The sequence below is a fragment of the Gymnogyps californianus genome, chromosome 4, assembly GCF_018139145.2.
Source record: "Gymnogyps californianus isolate 813 chromosome 4, ASM1813914v2, whole genome shotgun sequence".
NCBI lineage: Eukaryota > Metazoa > Chordata > Aves > Accipitriformes > Cathartidae > Gymnogyps > Gymnogyps californianus.
In genome coordinates, this window is record NC_059474.1 from 16777115 (window position 1) to 16795979 (window position 18865).

Consider the following 18865-nt stretch of genomic DNA (forward strand, 5'->3'; position numbering starts at 1 on the left):
ATATGTGCTTTTTATAAAGATAACCCAGCTAAATTACAGTCATTTTAGATTTAAGATGTTAAGAATAACTCATATATTAGTGAAAATTCTTAAAATTTCCACTTTTGCAGTTTCCTGTGAGTTCCTCCAATCTGAGTCTTCTTCCTTTAGCCACTTTTTCCTTTCACTGTCACTGTGATAACAGCTCCATCTTCTCCATCATTCACATCAGTAATTCAGAAATCCATTGTTATATCCCCCTTTCTTGATTGTGTAACCAGATCTTACCACTTCTTCATATACATCTTTAAGATCCGATCGTTCTTACTAGTCTTCATAACTGAAACTCATATCCACGTTACTCAGCTGCTGCAGTCTTCATACCATGATCTTGCTCCTCTTATGTCTAAATAGATGATTCACAAGAAGAATCTGCCTGGCTGCTTCTTCCAACTGTGTTAACTTTCTGTTTCTCTCTTGCTTCCTCACTTTTCTGCCCCATTGAGCACCAGCTACGTGCTTCCACTTTTAAAGGCACTCTACTGATCTGTTATCTAGCTGTTGAATGCATCCTTATGATAGCAAGCAAGGATGCCATCACTTGCTCCCCACTAGTCATATTCTCAAACACACATATCACCATTCTTAATGGAAAGGAGGAGCCTGCTACAGCTTTCTGCATTTGCTGTACTCCTCTCCATTGGATGCCTACTTAAGACATAAATGTGAAATGCCACCGTAAAGATGTTCTAGTTACAGTCTTTGTTACTTAGTACAGTCCTGTGGTCCTGCTTTTATTTTGTGATCCTCGTGACACTTTATTATGTTTGGTTGTTTTCCATCATCTTGTGTTTTCATTCGGTATTTCTGATGTACTGTATTTTTATTATGGATTTAGATACCAAATCAGGGTCATTAGGCATTACCACAGCATAGGTCATTGGTCATGATGTTTGCTGTCTGTTCTCCAGCCTTGTCTTTAAGCACTTGATTCTCAGGTGGTCTTCTGGAAGTGAATGGCTTTCATACTGCTCTCACCTCTAGCTGATCAGCACAATGTCTGCAGGTGTTCCTATGGGGCTTTCCTGTTAGTATTCCCCTGAGAGGGGATAAAAGCTACAGACTGCAGTATGGCTCACAGCTCAGGTACTGCAGACTCAGCTGTGAGGGACCTGCTGCTCCTGCGTATGGATTTGCAGTGGGTGAATCTGGAACAAGTTGGCTATTTGAGATGGAAAATTAACTTGCTTCCCAAAAGTGTGCTAGGTTGTTTTTTGGTTTTGTTTGCTTGCTTGTTTTTGGAAAGCAGTTGAATTAATTAATAATTACTTAAAAAACGAGTGAGAGAGAAACAGGAAAAATTGCACTTCAGAAGAAACGGTGATGTGGGATATTTATTTTGCTTCACAAAAGTTTCTTTTTGGGCTTTTTGCAGTTAAAAGACTGACTTCTGAATTTGAATCTGTCATTAATCTTTATGTTGCTAATCTAAAGCAGTGAGTTTGCTAAGATGCATATCCTGGCCTTCCAAGTCTTCGTTTTGGAGTTCTCTAGAATTTATAAATACAAAATAGGGGGGGAGTAAGTGGGACAGAATTACCATGTTTTCACTCTCCCCTGCCATCTATACATCTGTTTTGATCAGTTTGCATTTGCAAAGCCATCCTGTGAACTTCTCAGATTTTACACTTGCTTGTCAGGGTAGCTATAATCTTACTGCAGATTGCTACGTGTTAGGAACCACCACAAGGCTTCCCTCCAAAACTGTGGTAAATTTGAGAGCGAGAAGGATAAATCAGCACTGTGACTCATTTTTCAAGTGTTATATTTTGCACATTTATTAAAATTCTCTTTTGCTTCCTTAGAAATTCTTACATTATCAGCGTCAGATACCTTTAAAAGAGAAGAGAAAACATACCTGTTTGAAACTTCTTACTGTGTACATTTTTTTTCTGTTTCCCTCTGTTCAATTAAAGTGTAAGATTTTTAGACATGCAGTAGTCATTCAGGTGATGGAAGTTATCAGTTTAACTTGAAGCTAAACCAAAGGCAGACTAATGAAACTTGCTTAAGCAGCCCTTAATATGATCTCTTCATAAGGCCCTTTATTTAAAAACAAATTACTACTTTCCTACTGGATACAGCAGAGTAACTACAGTATAATGTAGTATGAAGTAGTATGCTTACAGTTGATGTCAGCTTGCAATCTTGAATTGCCTTTTTGAAGTTTAATACATTTTTCATTTTCTTAATTTTTCTTTAAACTAATGTGTACTTTTCTAATATCTTGGTATTTTCATTTTTACTCTCCAGACTGCTGTTCCCCCATTCCCTAAAATTACATAACCATGTACTGCCACAAAATTATTTTAATGTATATTATTATCTTTTCTTTTTAAGGCCGTTCTTCCCTCTTCCCAATAGATGATGGTTTGCTGGACGATGGTCATAGTGATCAAGTTGGAGTCTTGAATTCACCTACCTGCTATTCAGCTCATCAGAATGGAGAACGAATTGAACGTTTTTCTCGGAAAGTGTTTGTTGGAGGTCTTCCACCAGATATTGATGAAGGTAAGCTGCCTGAAAACTAAGCAAACTAAGTTTGGAGGGAGATAGAAAGAGTGATTTTTGAAAAACCTAAATGAAGTAGTAGAAATAATCCACCCAGCAAAATAATGTTGTGCTGTAAAAGGCTACAACTACATATTTTATGAGAGTTGATGGATGTGTTGAGCTTAATATCATTTGATGTCATCCATCTCTTTTGGTTTTGAGATGATTCAGTTGTCTCTGATTCTGCACTTGCAGATTGTAGTTGCATGTGATGCCTGGAATTTGTGCCTCTGCTTACCTTGCATATTCCTTTCAAATACATCTTAGCCCTTCATAGTGTCCTCTATCTGTGCCTGCTTTATTCTCTATTCATAGAAAACTTCTATTAGTAATTGCATTTCAAATTTTATTTTACTATTTCCTGAAGATCTCAGAAATGATTTAGAAAGGTTAATATTATTCCTATTCATAAATAGAGAAACTAAGGCAGAGGAAGGTCAAGCAGCAGAGCACTCTGATGCATTGAACATAGAATGTACCACAGAAGCTCAGATTGTTATGTGCTGCAGTTGGAATTGCTTTGTACAACAGTACTGATTTGAAGTAATCGTGCTGTTTAATATTAGGTTTCTCCTGTGCAGATAAATGTAAATTACATGCTAGCTTTGTAATGTAAAGAGAAGTCCCTGTACAAGGTTCATTGTAATCCTAGAGTAACTTGCAAACCAAATAAGCTGACTGTGGTTAATTAACTTTCAGGCATGGAAAGACCATATTTTGGTTTCATCTTCACTGTGATGCTTTCCTGCAATATACTAAGGGATTTATTTTAATATACTTCAGCTTTTTTTGATGCGCTTTAGCTTCTAATTCAAATGTGCACTGTTGCCTTTAATACAAATGACACATGAAAATATATTTTTTTTCTTTCCTGCCTGTTTATATGCTGATGACAAGATACGACTGAAAGAAATATTTGTGTTTGATGAGTTATTGCTCTTGTGGAGTTTAGGGTGGTTTAATTTTTTTTTCATGGCCAAGGTTCTTACAGTCAATGACAGGAAGATGTGGCTGGGATAGAAAGATATCACAAACTTGTGCAGGGGGCATAGTAGATCTTGCAACAGGACTATTTATGGTTATGTTAGAACCACCTGTAAATAGGCAGTTTTAAGTTTCTGTGCATGGTATCTGCTGGAAACTGCTAGCATGCTAATTGTGGGGGTACTACTTATATGAGTATCTGTCTACCTACAAAGCTCTGAACTGTACATCACTAAACAGTAAATTGTTTCGATTGCATTCAAACCAGATTCTGAATTTAAGGAAGTACCACACCAGTTTTCACCACTGCCTTTAGTTGCCCATATGCTTCTGAAATGCTCCTGTTATTAAGCGATAAAAAACAAATGTAAGCTTAAAATGACCAGAAATATATTGTGTAAATATTAACGCTTTGGAAGATGTGTCTATTTAAGTTTTTTCTTCATGAAAGTTGGAAATTTTGTTCCTTTTTTCCCATGAAATGTCAACCTTTGCCAGAAACAAAGATCTTCGCTTGATAGTACTTTTTCATTGAGTTATGTCATTTATTTTAATTGCAACTATTATACCTGTTTTTAGATGAAATTACTGCTAGCTTCAGACGATTTGGACCTTTGGTAGTAGACTGGCCTCACAAAGCAGAAAGCAAGTCCTATTTTCCACCAAAAGGTAAGAGAATTGGAAGGTTTTGACCTGTCACACTGCAAATCTTGCTCTGGGAAACTGTCTCATCTTTTCCCAAAGGGTATAATTTACAATCCCTGTGAACAGTTAATTCTACAGTTTCAGTGCAGGTTCAGACATGGTTCCTTTACATACCAAGTCTAAAAACTGAGAGTGTTGTTTTAGTATTGTGCCTGGTTCGGTGCTGGACTCCTGAAGGATCTTCCATATTCTGATTTCCCATATATCAGATTAGTGTTATATAGTTGTATGTGTCATTAATCCTAAATTCTGTATTTGCATTTCTGTCTGGTTTCCAAAACTGAAATTTGGTCAAATTTTTAAGACTAAATCTTAGATAAAAATTTTCATAGGAAGTTACAGGCAGGATTCAGAAGGATGCATTTGGGCTTCTGATCAAGATAATCAATGTTATGTTTATTTCAGTTTTAGGATGTGAACTTCCTATTGAAGCACTAATTATCTTTTTTGATAAATTATTACATACTGAATTTTAACTATTTCTAGTGTTGCTGTTAGACTAGATTTTTTTCCTATCACAAAGTTTTGGAAAAGCCATTCTGTACATTAAGTAATTAAATTATGTAGCAAATCTCTGTACATGTACAATCATGTATTGGTACATATAAAATAAATGCAAAAATCTGATCCAGATATGAAAGCAATGCAGAGATTATTCGTTTTGTAGAGAATACAGCAATTCATTCCTTCCCTGGAAGTGACAAAAGTAGGTATAGTGCCTTTATAAACTGATTCTTCATTTATCTATCTGACCATCTGTGCTGGGGAAAAGACGGAATTATTATCCCAGATGAGTCCTCTAAAGAGTGGGAAATGGAATTGAAAGTATTTGAATAGTATTTATGAACAGTACATGGAAATTCTAAGACAGAGAGACTTTGGCTTTTTTGATTGTCAGCCCGATACACAAAGCTGCTGTCAAGTTAAATTTGGTTATCCTAAGGAGTGCATCTCTCTTCATAAATTACCAAGAGAAATTCTTGTGGAACTGTTTGAGGAAGATGCATCTTGCAGAGTCTGTGATGAATATATAGAAGACGGAAGTTGTAATATATTCTTACCTGAAAGGAATGGATTCTGGCATTCATTTCCAGGGAGATAGTCCTGTCTCAGCATCTGAACATCTTACGGATATATTTCCAGACTTCCTTATTTAATAAAGCTTTTTGATATAGTTGGAATATTTATAATTATCACAGTTTAAAAAAAAAAAAAAGTCTGTTGTAAGCGGAGCTTCTTAAAAGCAGAGAATACAAATAGAAGAACTTCAGTCTGTTCTAATTAATTCAGGAAACACTTGAGAACTAAGTGTTAAGTTGATTTCCCATGATTAACTGATCCTTATTTGAAATTTAATAGCACTTACTGTTCTTCAATCTTAAAACTTTATTCTAATTTTCAGTTTACTACGTTATTCAATTTTGTTTTGTAATATAGCCTAACACATTTAAAATACAGTGTAGGTGTCTCTGTGTAGATGCTCTGGAAATATAGCTTACTTTTAACTGCTGAATATTACTGTGTTTAAATCTGGAGTTTTTTCAGTGCAATAGATGTGGCCCATGATTATTTTGTAGAAGAATTTCTTAAAAAGTTGTCTGTCTTAAGTATTACTCGCGTGTGCAGGCAAGAACCGTGTATACATATATTTAATAAGATGTCTGAAACTGCTAAAGATAGGCTAAATACTAAGAAAGCTTTGAGATTGATCAGTAATTAGCAATTTAGAAATACATACTACATTAGCTCAAGGAGGAGTTGTTTTTTTTTTTTTTACTTTTAATCTCCAATTTCTAATTTGTTACTCTGCGTGAAGTCAATTCAGTGTATATATTTTTGTTTGTTCAGTCTCATTAGAGATTTGACATAGTATTACTTTCCAAAGACATCTCAGAATTATCCAATTCTGGACTGATTTATGTAATAGTCTTCTCTGTGGTGAAGAGATACAGTCTGGTTTTGGTTTGGTTTTGTTTTTTTTTTTTAACCTCTTCTTCAGTTTTCCAGGCTGTGGTTCCTTCTAGGCTCTCTGCTTACAGAAAGTCCTGAGGGATGGCCAAGTTCATAATAAGTATTTCCTTGCTTGAAGAAATGCAAAAAAGTGTCCTGATCCATCAAGGCCAGCTGCCTCCTGAGAAACACCAACTGCTTTTTCTTAACGAATTACATTTTGTATTGGTTCACCACAAAATTAGGCCCAAAGAAAACAGGAATTTTAAAAACTTCACACTGATCTTACAAGGAAACTCTGTTCTGAAGCAGAAAAAAATTGTTCTGTTGTGATCAAAGTACAAAGTCTGTAAGTGATCTGCCAACTGTAACGGAGAATTCCTTCCTTTCTGACTTCCCACTGTTTATCGTAACTCCCGTTATTACGTAGTTGGCAAATATACTTATTCATGAAACAACACACATGTGCAAAGCAACTTGCTGAGGTGAGGACTCCTTCTTACGATAATTAAGCTGTCAAAGAAATGGTGCCGTGGGGATATGCAAATCCAAAGAAGGCCTTTCAAAATATGCCCAGTTGTTTGTGTGCTCTGTACTATTTATAGTCCGTATCAAACAGAGGGTAATCTGATTTAAACAGGACAGTATCCCCAGCCTTTTCTAATTGTCTGGGTGTTTCTCTTGCCTTCTATCACAGCAGTTGTGCAGTAGCTTTGTTTATTCAAGGTTCTTAACTGCTAATTTAGAGCTGACTGAAAAAATTAGGTTGAAAATGTTCTGTTTCTAGTTTAAGAAGCAAAACCCCAGGTCCATCCAAGTTCTGTTTAACTTGTTACCAGCTTATTTGATCACACTGGGTAGGATTGAACTCTGGATTCAGGCAAGTAACTCTAGGTGTCTTCATGTGTGATTAGTGTCTAAGCTTCCTTTAATCAATGGGAATCTGGCCAATGCAGTCAGTGGAGTATAGAGGGCTATTCAGGTCACCGTAACATAAGCACATTGAGCTTGATTCATTTACCCAAACCAAGGATACCTAAAAGATTTGCACAGGTCTCGCAAATGTGGCGTGGCACCTATTGAAGCCCCGCACCATTCTGGAGCACCAGCTGAAGGTTAGGCAAAGTCCTATAGAGGATAAATGGTGCTAGACACCTCCGTGTCCCACTTGGTCAGGTGAGTAACCGTCCAGTCACCACTGACTACATTAACTGGATCTCTGTAATACAGTTGGAGCTTAAACACAGTCACTGCAGAAATATGGAAATAGGTGTTTGGATCTTGAAGTGAATCCTGCCCCCCCCCCCCGACTCAAAAGTGCCTCAGCTAATAGCTACATTACAATTCTATCAGCCTGCATTTTTTCACTTCAAGTGTATTTTGGAGTTAATTCTCCATCAAAGATGACTAAACTGAACAAGTGAAAGATTTATCTTTTAAAGATTAAATTTAATTAATATGGTGATGAGATCTCTTTAAAGAGGAATAGATTAAATGTGTGTCCTTCCCGAATGTGAATTATTCCCATCATCAAATGTAGATCCATTGTCTGTATTAAACTGTAGTTTACACTGATTCCTTCTGATTTAAGCTAAGGCGCAGCGTTCTGTGGGCAAGAATTGCACTGCACTGAGACCATTTAGTCTCCTCTGGGGAGAGTCTGTCAGGACAGTAGAGGAACCAACCCTAAAACAAAATACAGCTGTACTGACTGGCATGGACAGTACCATGCTGGCTTGCACTGATTTTCTTGACTCCTTCTCGAAGCCACTAGCGATAGAAGTTAACTGCAATTTGATAGAACTTAAAACTGCTCTCTGATTTCTACACAGAGTATGCATAACAGAAGCAGCATCCTTTCTCTTTCTGGTAAACTTCCATATTACCATGAAATAAAGAAATTATACCTTGCTCAGAAAATTGTGTTAGCTACCAGTGTGAATCTGGTCTAGAATGCTGTGCTTTTGATTTGTTCTTTATGTAATAAATACAAAAAATGAAAAGGTTTAATTTGGTAATACAGCTAGGACTCTTCAAACTTATCTGATGGGCTTTCCGTTTCCAGTGCTGACCCAATACATTAAAAAGAAAAAAATATTTCATTTCTTGTTTCATTAAGATGTCAGCTCAGAGTAAGGATGACTATAACCAGTGCAGTATCTTTAGGTATCAGGCAATGTAGTTCTAAAGCAAATTATCCTCTCCAGAAAGATTTGTTGTTTATTTGAGGTAATTTTCTGAGGACAAGTATTATCAAAGTCACCCACACTGGATGTCTTTGAAAATAGGAGTATTAGTAATAGTTTCAGTGTTATGCAGAGGAATTTAGTCAAGTGATAAACACTAACAAGGGTTACCTAAACTTTGTCTCCCACAGGAGGCATAAATTCTGGTAGAGGTGCACATGAACAAGAAATTTTTGTAAGACTGTGTTTCATCTAATACTTTTCACCTTGTGAAATATGTACAAAACATACAAGCTTTGTCTCTTGGCAAGTAATATCTGATCATGACCTACTACTGTTGGTGTACATATGACCTAAAGGTATGAAGCAGCTTTCTTCAAAGAAAACTATTAGAGTAGCTTTGCTTTTCCATTGTAGACAGACTTGCATTGCTATTGGGTGTGAAGCTGTTAAAGTAAATGACTGATGTGGTACACCAAAAAAACAAGAAACTAGGGAGTTAAGCTGTTTTGTAGTACAGTAGAACACCTCCTACTCTTTGCCCTACCTCCCTACCATTTTTTCCCTGTGACGTGTACTTTCTATCACACATGGTAATTGTAGTTCAGTCCTGCTCCAAAAAGACTAGTTAGGCACTTGGTATTTTTCATCATACTTATGCACATAACTTACCACCACCATACTAGCTTTGCAGACATTAAAAATCCACAATAGTTCATGAGTTATGGATGTTGAGGTGAAAAATAATCCAATAAAAGCATATATTGAGAAAGTAGAAAGGGGTAAGAATAAAGTTTGTGCCATACAGTTGTTGGCATGCAGTAGCTGTAGTAACAAGAAGAGCCCTAATTTATGATGTCTAAATGAAATACCTAAGATGAGTGCAATTTCTCTTTGTAAGCACTTTCTAGCTAATGAATATAAGCTGGTTGCCTATGTAACTGGTGTTCTTTGGAGAAGTCTATGACTAATTGATTTGTGCCAGGAAATGTGCCCTGGTCCAGGGCAAGTGATGGAGAGTGGTTTGTATGCAGACTGTGCAAGTCTAGCATTCTTTGGAAGGGATTGGCTGTCTCTGTATATGGCTATAAAATGTGGGGCCTGAGCAAATTATCTTCTTTAGCCAGTTTTCTTCACCAAGAGAACTGATTATTTTCCTCCAGGCTAGACTTGGGGGCGAAACTGAAATGCATTGTAAATCATTGAAGGACTACAGCTGTGGAGCAAAACTACAGCCAGACCAATTTGATAGTACAGACTATACCTCAACTTTCTCTGTGTCTTCAGAGGGGGAGTAGTACAGTTAAGCTTATGATGCAAGCCTGTCTGATGCTTAAAATTAAGTGGGATGAACCCAGACATGAGTACATTTTGCAGATAACGTTGAGAAAGCAGTATTAACGTATAGTTTTGGTATTGCTTTCCTTTTATTTCAGGTGTGGTAGGATATAATAATCTTAATTGTTCCCTCATCAAGTTCTTGTATTTGAAATTTCAATCTTTTTACAAGCTGCCCCAGTTAAGCATATTAATAGCTGCAGACATACAGGTGGTAGATCATGTGGAGACAGTGACCATATTCATGTATCAGGAGCTACATGGCAGTACCCTTGATTTGCTTTAGGATAAGAACTGATGGAAAATCAGCAGCTGGCAAAACATTTCACTTTCTTCTGGCTGTGAGTCTTACTTTGTATCTCTGATCCCTTAGTTGATACCATGTGCATTTAGCCCCCCCTTTGATTAATCAAGTTTTTGCACTCCCATCATTCTTGTACTGAGCTCTTCATTCAAACAAGAATGTGTGTGCCTGGCTTCCACACAAGTAAGGACAGTTATACAGGTCTGGTCTCACTTACCGATGCCGGTCTGTACATGCCCTCATTCAGTGAGTGCGTTTTGCATGGGTAATATGTGGATTTTAAATTCTAAGATAAATACTGAAAGATAGCCCCATTAAAACAGATTTTGAATCTAAATAGTTACTAATTAAGCTTAATTTAAACAGGTTGTTGCTAAAAAATATTGTTGAGCAACGAAAAGTGGATTTCACAAGCAAATGCTTCAGCCCAAGCCCAAAGATTCCGTACGGCATATTTGTTAAGAAACTAAATAAGATTTACGTAAAAATATAGAATACATAAAACGTTTTCATGTGTCCCTTGTAGGTAGCTGTGATAGGACCGTGGTACGAGGGGTAAGAAATGAGGTACAAGTTATTAGACCAGTATAGGCCTTACAGCTGTTTCTTTAAATCCTACTTTTGTTCCCATATATCTAAAATCAGTCATGCATTTGTTTCTCTAATCTTATGTTCTTCCTAACACATTGATTCTTTAATGCTCTTCAAGATGCACCCTACCATCTTTGCCTTGATGACCTACACTGTTTGCAGTAAGAAATTGCCAGTGGTTAACTAGCTTCTCTCAGAAATACAGTATCATCTCCAAAGGCTTGGTAAAGCAGCCATGCTCCCTCTTGCTAAGCCCACTCTAGAGCAGCTGCTTCAGCATTTACTTTTCCATCCAAGTAATAAAACATAACTTCATGTGAAAATTCCACACTTGGTAGTAATCTCAGAAAGAAATGTGGATTTATGGTCCTTTTAAAGTTCGTTTTAGAATACAATCCTAATTGCACTATCAGGCACCTGTAAAGTAGCAAATTGTGTATGTATCATTACACTGTAACTGTTAAAGTATTCTAATGTGTGAGGTTCTGTGCTTGTCTGACTGTTTTTACTGTAGCATTAAATAAGCATTTTAATTCCTATTTTTGTAGTGTTTGGGAGGTTTGCTGGGTCACTTATGTAACAAAGTACTTCGATTTAATCTCTAGAATAGAGATTAGTCCTTTGTGCCAAGTCGGATTTTCATTGTATAATGTCCATTGCTGCCAATGAATTACGCTCAGCCTAGACTTCCAGTACATGATAGAGCAGACTTGTTTGCTTTTATTTGGTTGTTAGTCTCTTTTGACAATTATTTTAAGGATAGAAGTTCTGTTGATCATGGCAAGGTAGTACATAGTTAAAGATGATGACTAATAACAAAGAATTGGTTTGGCTTTCTTTTACTTTTGGAGTAAACACATTTGTATGGAAAAGTCACTGGCAAAGATGATTAAGAAAAATAAAGATAAGAGAAAAAATATCAGTTGGTTTGGCTTTTTTTCCAGGTTATGCGTTCCTCCTGTTCCAAGAAGAGAGTTCTGTTCAGGCCCTGATTGACGCCTGCATTGAAGAAGATGGAAAGCTCTATCTATGTGTTTCCAGTCCTACTATCAAGGACAAGCCAGTAAGTAAACAGTAGATGGCCTGCAGGCTATAGCTGCCATCTGTCTAAAGCTGCATTTGAAATGATGATGACGAAAATAATCAAAAGCAAACTACCATTGGCAGAGCTCAACATCTGGAACAGTTGGGTGATTTTAACATTGTAGTGTTTTGAATTAATAGGATTAAAACAGAGCACCTAGACATGCTAAGCTAATGGGGTTGTGACTGTCTGACAGTTTATATAGGCTGATGAACATACATCCACGCTGTAGTGAAACTTAAAGTAGCATACTGTTTTCTTTCCCAATTTAATAGGTTCAGATCCGTCCCTGGAATCTAAGTGATAGTGACTTTGTGATGGATGGTTCCCAGCCACTTGATCCTCGAAAAACAATTTTTGTTGGCGGAGTCCCTAGACCATTAAGAGCTGGTGAGTATAATCTGTGGCTATTTTTAGAAGTAGGAGATTATTGGAAATAATTTGAACCATGCATACTTTTGTATAGTTATGTATGGATAGATATAGATATATACATATAAAAATAGAAGACTGTTGTGATAGTTATAACCACAGTACAATATTAGTGTATTCTTACATTTCTCTAGTAACTGTTTTCATCTGGCTTTGGCCATAAATCACAGCTCATCATTGAGATTTAGAGGAAACTGTTGCATGTCTAAAGCTGTGGAAAAGATTTTGATCATATTAGCAAAACTGTAGTGTAAACTATGTCATGAAAGAGTTTGGTTTTTTAAATAATACTATGAAAACCTCTCTGCCATGCTCCATGAGTATGTGGAGCAATATTTGTACTTGCTTGTCATTGTGCATTAGCTACTCTTCTACTGCTATCAGGTCACAGTTACTCATGCTAATACGGACAAAGCAAAAACACAGGTGATAAAGGAGTAGGAATAGAGGAAAAAAGGAAGAAATTCAGAGATCTAGCACAGTCTGTATGGCACAACACTATATGAGATTGCAGGACTCTTTCTAGACTCTTTTCAGAGTAGATGAAGGAAAAATTAAATGTTTCTGTAGCTGTGGAATGGTTGATCTACAACCTGGACAGTCTTCTTTGTGAGATTGACTGCAGTAGCCTTTTACAGTATTTTATGGTGGCCTTCTAGTAAGTAGATTGAAGTGAATGTTAGAAGTAGAAGCATAACATACAGTGGTTCAAATCCTGTTTTCTATTAGAATGACTCCTGGACTTCATTAGTCTTCCATAGTTTGTAATGAATTTTATTCTTACAGAAAGATGAGCTTTCAGATGGAAGATGTAGGAGAACCAAGAAGTGATAGTGCAAATTTGGGGTATAAAGAATCTTAAATTTTTCTATCTTGGACCTGCAATGCTCAAGCTTTTCTGTTATTTTACTTCTAAGACTGTACTTTTGACTGTAGTACGAGCTCTGTAAATGAGCATAAACACAGTATGTTCCAACTGCAGGTTAATTTTTCTTTAAATTCAGTCCAAATACTCCAGATTACTGTGCTGAATGTCTGTGATAAATTTAATGGATGCATGCTTATGCTTAGCTTTCAAATGCCATGTATATGTGAAAATGAAACTTTTGTGGCATTGTGAAATAAGAATCATGACTTCACAAAAGCAATAAAACTTCAGGAGACTTTTCAAACAACTGTTGAACATCAATGACTGCTGACACCTTTATACCCTAATACAGAGGATACCAATTCTGAAAAAATCAGTATTTTCCACCTAAATGAATTGCAAAACTGAATTCAGTATAAAATATTACTAGAGGATTGCTAAAATTCTTGATCTGTAAAATTTGAGATTTTTGTTTCAATGAACTTCAGTATCTATGGTAAGTGTAGCACTGTAGAGATAATTAAGTTCTGTGTGGCTGATGAAAAGATGCTAACTACATCCTTAAATTCAAGTAGGACATAGAGCATTAGGACAGCCAGAGAACATGTACCAAGGAATTTGTGGCATGTGGATCTATTTTATACAGCTTACATTCCATGCCTGCCTAAAAAGTCTTTTGCTGTAATCCCCTGAAGGAAACTGCCCTGGAATTTCAGTTCCAGGTTATCAAGGACTGCAAGGACTTATAATTCCATTGTTCCTTGGATGTATGTACCCACAGTGTGAAAGATCTGTCTGCTGAGTATTTCATAGCTTATTTAATATGTTTTTATATTTCTTGTTATTACTGTTCCATTGGCTGTTGCAAAATTAATTATTAAAATCAACTTTTCTAGTATTTTTAAATACAAGCATATTATATAAAGTTTGTACTGTAACAACAGTTTAAATGAACATTATTTTGTTTCTTAATAGTGGAATTGGCTATGATCATGGACCGTCTCTATGGTGGAGTTTGTTACGCAGGAATTGATACTGACCCTGAGCTGAAATACCCAAAAGGTGCTGGACGTGTTGCTTTTTCCAATCAGCAGAGTTATATTGCTGCCATCAGTGCTCGGTTTGTTCAACTTCAGCATGGCGATATTGATAAACGAGTAAGTTATACAGAAATGAAAAAAAATATGAGAGTGATGATCTATAAAGGAACTTCTCAGGGTGTGGTATTTCATGCCAGCTTCTACATTTCTTTTAGTATTCCTGTAACTCCACTAGTTCCAAGAGTTAAACTGTGAATGCCCCCAAACGAACAACATGCATTCCACAGAGCAGCAGTTTGTTCCTTGGACATATGTTAGACCATATGTTCTTTCCATTCTGGAGTTCCTGGTTTTGTTGTGTATGGGCAAAGGGCTTGAAAATCTTTTTCTCTCCCTTGTTCTAATGAAACCAAATACTGTGATAATTCCTCTGTCATTCATAGGAAACTCTAGTATTAATTGATTTCAGATCGGCTTTATATTTGCAGCTGCCCTTAATTTCAGCCATAATTGTCAGTGCTCAGCACTTCAGCAAATCAATCAAGCTCGACACCTAAAATACAAAATGTCTTATCCTTTCTGTTTGAGAAAGTCTTCTTAGTATTTACCAATGTACATTTCTGGTTGCTACAGATGCTTATTGCTAGCTAAAGCAAAACTAACTTTTATTAAGAAGACTAATCAACTTCATTACTCCTAATTAGAAGTATAAGAGTAGCAAAGGAAACTGGCATCTAAATTATGTCAGTTCTAAGTGTCGCTAGTTTTGATGTCAAGAGCTGCAGAGGTAGTCCCTGGTATTAATAGATGTTCTTTTAAAAAAAAAAAAAAAAGGTCTTAGAGGAAGAAGGGTTGAGTAAGTAAAGTAGTTCAAGGTCCAGTCTCCTCTACAGATCAAAGACATGGGAAAAAGAAAGTAGTACAGTTAACAAAAGTCTGCTGTAGGGAGGTAGCATGTACTTCTCTCCTTTCAAATAGACAGAGTAATACAGCTTTACATCTGTCTCTCAGATACCAGTTGCCTAGTGAGCTGAAATCCCCAAACATGGGCCTTCCCAGAGGATGAGTGGGTCTGAATGTGGGTAGTGAACTAGGCTTCACGTTAAGATGTGACAGCGACATTTTGCTGGTGGGATTGCTGTCCTTGTGACTTGCAGCTGACTTTGACTAATAGCTCTACCTTTTGGCTAATTACGTAACAGGAAAAATGGCCTTGACACTGTGACTGTGTGAGGGGAAATAAAACTATTAATCATCTTGCATTTGAGTATTTGGACAAAATGGGAGTAAGGACCAGAATCCAAAACTCCTTCTAAAGAAATGCTACATGGGTCATTTAGCTTCAGAATTGGATCTAGCTTAGTGTGTTTCAGGAACCATCTGTAGTGCATTTGGCTGTGAAGTGACCTAACTTTAAAATTAGAGCTGGACAGTTGGATCCTATCCAAACTGGTTCTCCCTCAAAGGTGGGAGACATGGACTTGAATCATGTAAACTAGGGGACACTTTTATCTTGGTCTTCCTCTTGCCATGGGAGTGTCCTTTGCAGGAGAGGAGTATATGGCAGACTGGCAGTGCCATCTCGTAAGAGAAAGGAAGGCATGAACCTGCCTTTGAAGGCTGCGCTTCCAAGTAGGTTGGTTTGTTTGGTTTGGTTTTTTTATGATAGGTCACCAGAGATTTTAAGGGCTCTTTGGATGCCGAGCAGGCATCTGAAATGGCAGTGCTTGCTGTTTGGGATATAACTTGAGAAATATCCCCCCTTTGAGAAAGGGATATAACTTGTTAGTGTGATATAACATTGAAATACTTAAAGGAGGATGGGCAATAAATCTCCAGTAAAACAGTGGGCATGTGCTGCAGGCCTCTTGGAGCTTGGACAGAGAAAAACACCCACAAAATCTACCCCAAATACTAGATTTCAGAAGCACAGCATTTGAGTTACATCCATGAGACTTCATTTATAAAAACAGTAGTCAAATGATTTCTTCAATCACTATTACAGGAAAAAAAAAAGGGAAGAAACAAGTATAATTAGTATCTGTAGATAGCTGTTAATGGGCTGGAGAGGTTGGGGGGAGAGGGAAGGAAGATCTAGGCTTTCTCTTCAAATATCTGAATCCTCACCATTTCTTTTTTGATTGTTATAATTTGTGTTCTTTCTTCAGTGTTGCTTTTCTAATTCTTGAAAATTAATTTTTTGGCTCAAATACTCTCTTAAATCTGGAATTTTGGCATTTTTATTAGCATCCTTGTTTTTTCTTGTTTTTAAAAATGTGTACTATTCCCTGGGGTGTTTCACTTGCAAAATACAGCAATGCCAAATCCAAATATTTTAATAAATTTGTCTTTAAACCTTGTGACGGGGAGGGTTTATGAACTTCTTTGTTTATTTCAGAGGGTTTTTAATCTTTATTTTTTAAATCATCTTCTCTAATTAAATCATATGGTCAGTCATTATTTATATAACTATATATGTATTTATACAACCCAGTTATTTGCATTACTGAGGAGTAATAGAGAACAGCCTCTTTTTAGGGAACACCTTAACTCTTAGCTGTTTCTGAAAGTATGAAAAAAGCTACTTTCAGAAATAGTTTTTTGCTCCATGGAGTTTATACACTAATGCTTTTTCAGGCTCTGAAAATATTCTGAAATCAGTATTATTGCTGATTTATAGATGAGCAAGCAATTTGTATAAATCTGTAAACCACTGTTTTTGTAAATGAGGAAGATAGTCCTACTTTGGGTACTGCCTTCGTCCGAGATGTGTAGGTATGCTGGCCAATAAAGCAATATATTACATATTTCACTGAAATCTTAGAGGCAGGCTGTTCTCCTAGCCTTTACCTTAGCATAGCCTTTCTATACCAGTTATATCCAGTTTCTGTAGGTCTGCTGTCCTTTCACATTCTTTTCATAACCAGTTTTTGTCTGTGTAAAAGTCTTTTTTCATTGCTAAATTTTGCAGTTCACCTGTTTATCCTTCTGAACTTTAGTTCAAAGTATTTATAGCATTTTTTTTTGCACACACCTTTTCCTACCTTAATTGGAAATCTTAGTGTCACAGTCACTTAACAAATGTTGTCTGTGATCTTAACTTCTTCCTTACCTAAGTACTCTGCAGCTTCTCTCCAGTTCTTTTGATGTGTAGATATGTTTAGTTTCTCTAACAGATGTTTTTCTTCAGTAAAGTGCTCCTCATCCTGTTTTATCATATATGAAAGCTCAGCTCCAAACATTTCCTTGAAACTCGTTTGGAGTTTCAGCTCCAAACAATTCCTTAAAATGTTAACTTTCATATGCCAGCAGTCTGCATCCACTTCATGAAATACTTCCATTCCCCAAAGTGTTTCTCTAATACATTTGATATCTTCTTCATACCGATCTTGGTGCATTAATGCACTGAAGCTTGAAATATATGCTGCTTCATGCTTTCAGTAATTTTGAACCACAAACACAGTTACTGCATAAGGTACCTGTTTATTGGAAAGCTTGAGTGTAATTTGTGATAAGGCAGGTCGTTGTAGTGAAATAAGAAGTAGAGCTTGTACTGAATATAGATTACTGGAAGAAGCATACTTTATTTCAAACATAAATGGGTTTGACATGTCAAGTATGACCTCTACTTCTGAAGCTAAGAACATGAAGACTTCTGCTGTAAAACTTTTGGATGGGTAGCTGTATGTGTAAGTTTTTTCCTCTGGAGACACAGTGGAAAAAATAGCATTTTAAAGTTCTTATTACTTCAAACATATTCTGTCTGAGTATAGTACATAAAGTCAATGTCTATATGTAGCATTCTTCTCAGGTAATAGTATCTCAGAAAAAAATCTCTTACAGCAGTGAGTTTTAGTATGAACTGGCATAACTCTTTGCCAATAAAAGGCAGAAAATACCATCTTGAAAAGTGAGGAAAATGTGAAAGACAACAATACATTCCTTAATGATGGAGTCAACTCATTTTGTGTTCTATTATGAAGTTCTTCCTGTCTGATCGCAGTCTGTAACAGTTCAGATACGCAAAGACATAATGCAAATTTACCGCTGGACTCTTGCCACTCAGATGAGGTGGGGAGAAAGAAGCTGTGTAAGACAGGTGTTTCTAGCAGTCTGTAGACTTGCAAAATGGTCTTTTAAAAATATTTTCAGAAATATATTGAATACAAATTTCTGTACAGCTCAAAGCCACAAAAAGGGTAAGTAATAGATGACCAAAATCTGTAGCTCCAAATTTGACCGTATTTTAGAAATAGGGAGTGAATTTACAGGGAACAGGAGAGCTAAAAGATCTGTATTCCAGCCTGCAGAAAGTACTTTTAATTTGTACACAAAAGTAGTACATGCAGAGACTTCTACTTATTTTTTTAAAAAGATTAATGTATAAATGGTTACATTCTTGTATGTTCAATTTTTTTTGCTAAACAGTATAGAATTGGATGTCCTATTGGGGTACATTTGGGAGCTGGTGAGATTAGTTGGAAGACCTTTGGGCTTGTTTGCTTGTATTCCACACATACTTCCATATTATCATTTGCCAAGAACTGCCTTCCAGAATAAACTAAGGGGAGGTTCTGATGTAGCTATTTATTACATATATAGCGTACTTCTAAAGATCTGCCTTGAAGTGTTCTGCTTACTGTATGGATGGATACATCTGTAGCTGATAAATGACAAAGAGTAATAACTGATTAGTTAGATAAAGGCGTTATTGTGTCTGATTTCAGACTTCTGTTTTTTATTTTTAAACCAGAAAAAAACTGAATGCCCTTATATAACTTTAAGTGGGAA

At 36.4% G+C, this 18865-nt stretch overlaps 1 protein-coding gene across 4 annotated transcripts in view; it reads left to right on the top strand.

Annotated features, from left to right (window-relative positions):
• Positions 1-18865, top strand: part of CPEB2 (cytoplasmic polyadenylation element binding protein 2) — a 52940-nt gene that overhangs the window by 33120 nt on the left and 955 nt on the right. For all 4 annotated transcript variants that reach the window (XM_050896199.1, XM_050896201.1, XM_050896202.1 and 1 more), the window contains 5 exons: positions 2380-2550; positions 4156-4245; positions 11595-11713; positions 12010-12124; positions 14010-14191. In XM_050896199.1, coding sequence (XP_050752156.1) covers positions 2380-2550; positions 4156-4245; positions 11595-11713; positions 12010-12124; positions 14010-14191 — 677 coding nt within the window. The remainder of the gene's footprint in view (positions 1-2379; positions 2551-4155; positions 4246-11594; positions 11714-12009; positions 12125-14009; positions 14192-18865) is intronic.